Source organism: Aplysia californica, unplaced genomic scaffold, assembly GCF_000002075.1.
Source record: "Aplysia californica isolate F4 #8 unplaced genomic scaffold, AplCal3.0 scaffold00374, whole genome shotgun sequence".
Lineage (NCBI taxonomy): Eukaryota > Metazoa > Mollusca > Gastropoda > Aplysiida > Aplysiidae > Aplysia > Aplysia californica.
Genome location: NW_004797644.1, coordinates 490,487 through 491,701, shown reverse-complemented (window position 1 = coordinate 491,701; position 1,215 = coordinate 490,487). Strand labels below are relative to the sequence as shown.

At 45.3% G+C, this 1,215-nt stretch overlaps 1 protein-coding gene across 1 annotated transcript; it reads right to left on the bottom strand.

The window, feature by feature from the left end:
- Positions 1-520: 520 nt before the first annotated feature.
- LOC106012444 lies at positions 521-964 on the bottom strand. The gene has a single exon (XM_013085438.1). It carries the CDS (start codon positions 962-964, stop codon positions 521-523), a length of 444 nt encoding a protein of 147 aa, XP_012940892.1.
- Positions 965-1,215: the final 251 nt, after the last annotated feature.

The following is a 1,215-nucleotide window of genomic DNA, read 5'->3' as shown; positions in this document are numbered from 1 at the left end:
TGTTAACGGTAGGGGCTTTTTCTTCGTACTTAGCCTTGTTTATGATGAGTCTACCCGCCCCAGTTAGTCTATTTGCCCTGTTTATAGAGGAGAAATACCGGTTAAAATGTTCGGCTTTCTTCTGGTCTTCTGTGATGGTGCTGCCTGAAAGGAAAATAGGTTTGGGGTTGCTTTTCTGTCTTTCTCCCTAGAGGTTGCTGGCAAGGGGCCAAGCCTTTGTTCCATGTGGCGAAGGTCAAGATCTTTACAGGTCTGAGTCTATTTTTCATTTTTCGCTTTTCTAACTGTTATTTTCACCTGAGCGCAGGTCTTGTTATAGTGTGTTCTGGCTATTGGTGACGGTGCGTTTTCCAGTAGCTGTCTGGCCTTCTCTCTTTCTGCCACAGCAGTCTGGATTTCTTCACTCCAAAAGGGTTTGTAATTTATTCTGCATCCCCGTGGAATGTGTTGAGATGCAGGTTTAAGATTACTTTTAGTGACTTGTTCATTAAAAAGACCAGCATTACCTGTTTCTACTATGCTAGAGAGCCAATTTGTCAGAGGTCTTTTTGTACTCTGCCCAGTTGGCTTTCTTAAAGTTCCATCGAGTTCTCCGAGGGTGGTTCAAAGCAGGTGGGGAGGTGATCTGTGTAAAAATAGGTCTGTGATAACTTCCTATATCATCAATCACTTCGATGCGAAAGGAGTTTTTGATGTCAGATGACCAGAGGGTGAGATCAGGCCGCTTGAGAGTCAAATGGGCTCTGTGAAGTAAGGTAGGAGTGGAGTTGGCATTTTGCAACACAGATAGGTTGCTGGCTTCACAAAACTCTTCGATCTTTTGGCCTGTGCAGTTATAGCTGGTGTAGCCCCATTCAGGGGAGTGGCCATTGAAGCCACCCACACAAATGTGTTTTTTTTTCGTAGTTGGTTGCTGTATGTAGATCAGACAAGTCGCATGTTGTCTTTGGAGGGCTGTAAACATTTTAATTTATATACTTCCTACCAATGTGCAATTTGGTTGCCTTCAGGATATCTGTCGGTTGGGCAGATGACAAGTGTACTACATCTCCCTGAACATCGTTTCGCAGGTAAGTGACTACACCGCGGCATCCTGTGCGTGTGCAGGCGTAACTGCAGGTGTATCCTGTGAGGTTCAGGCCCGTATCTTTGTGTAAGGTTCGAACCCCGTCAGGGGCCCGACGATGTGTCCTTTGGAAAGGCATTTTACACGAA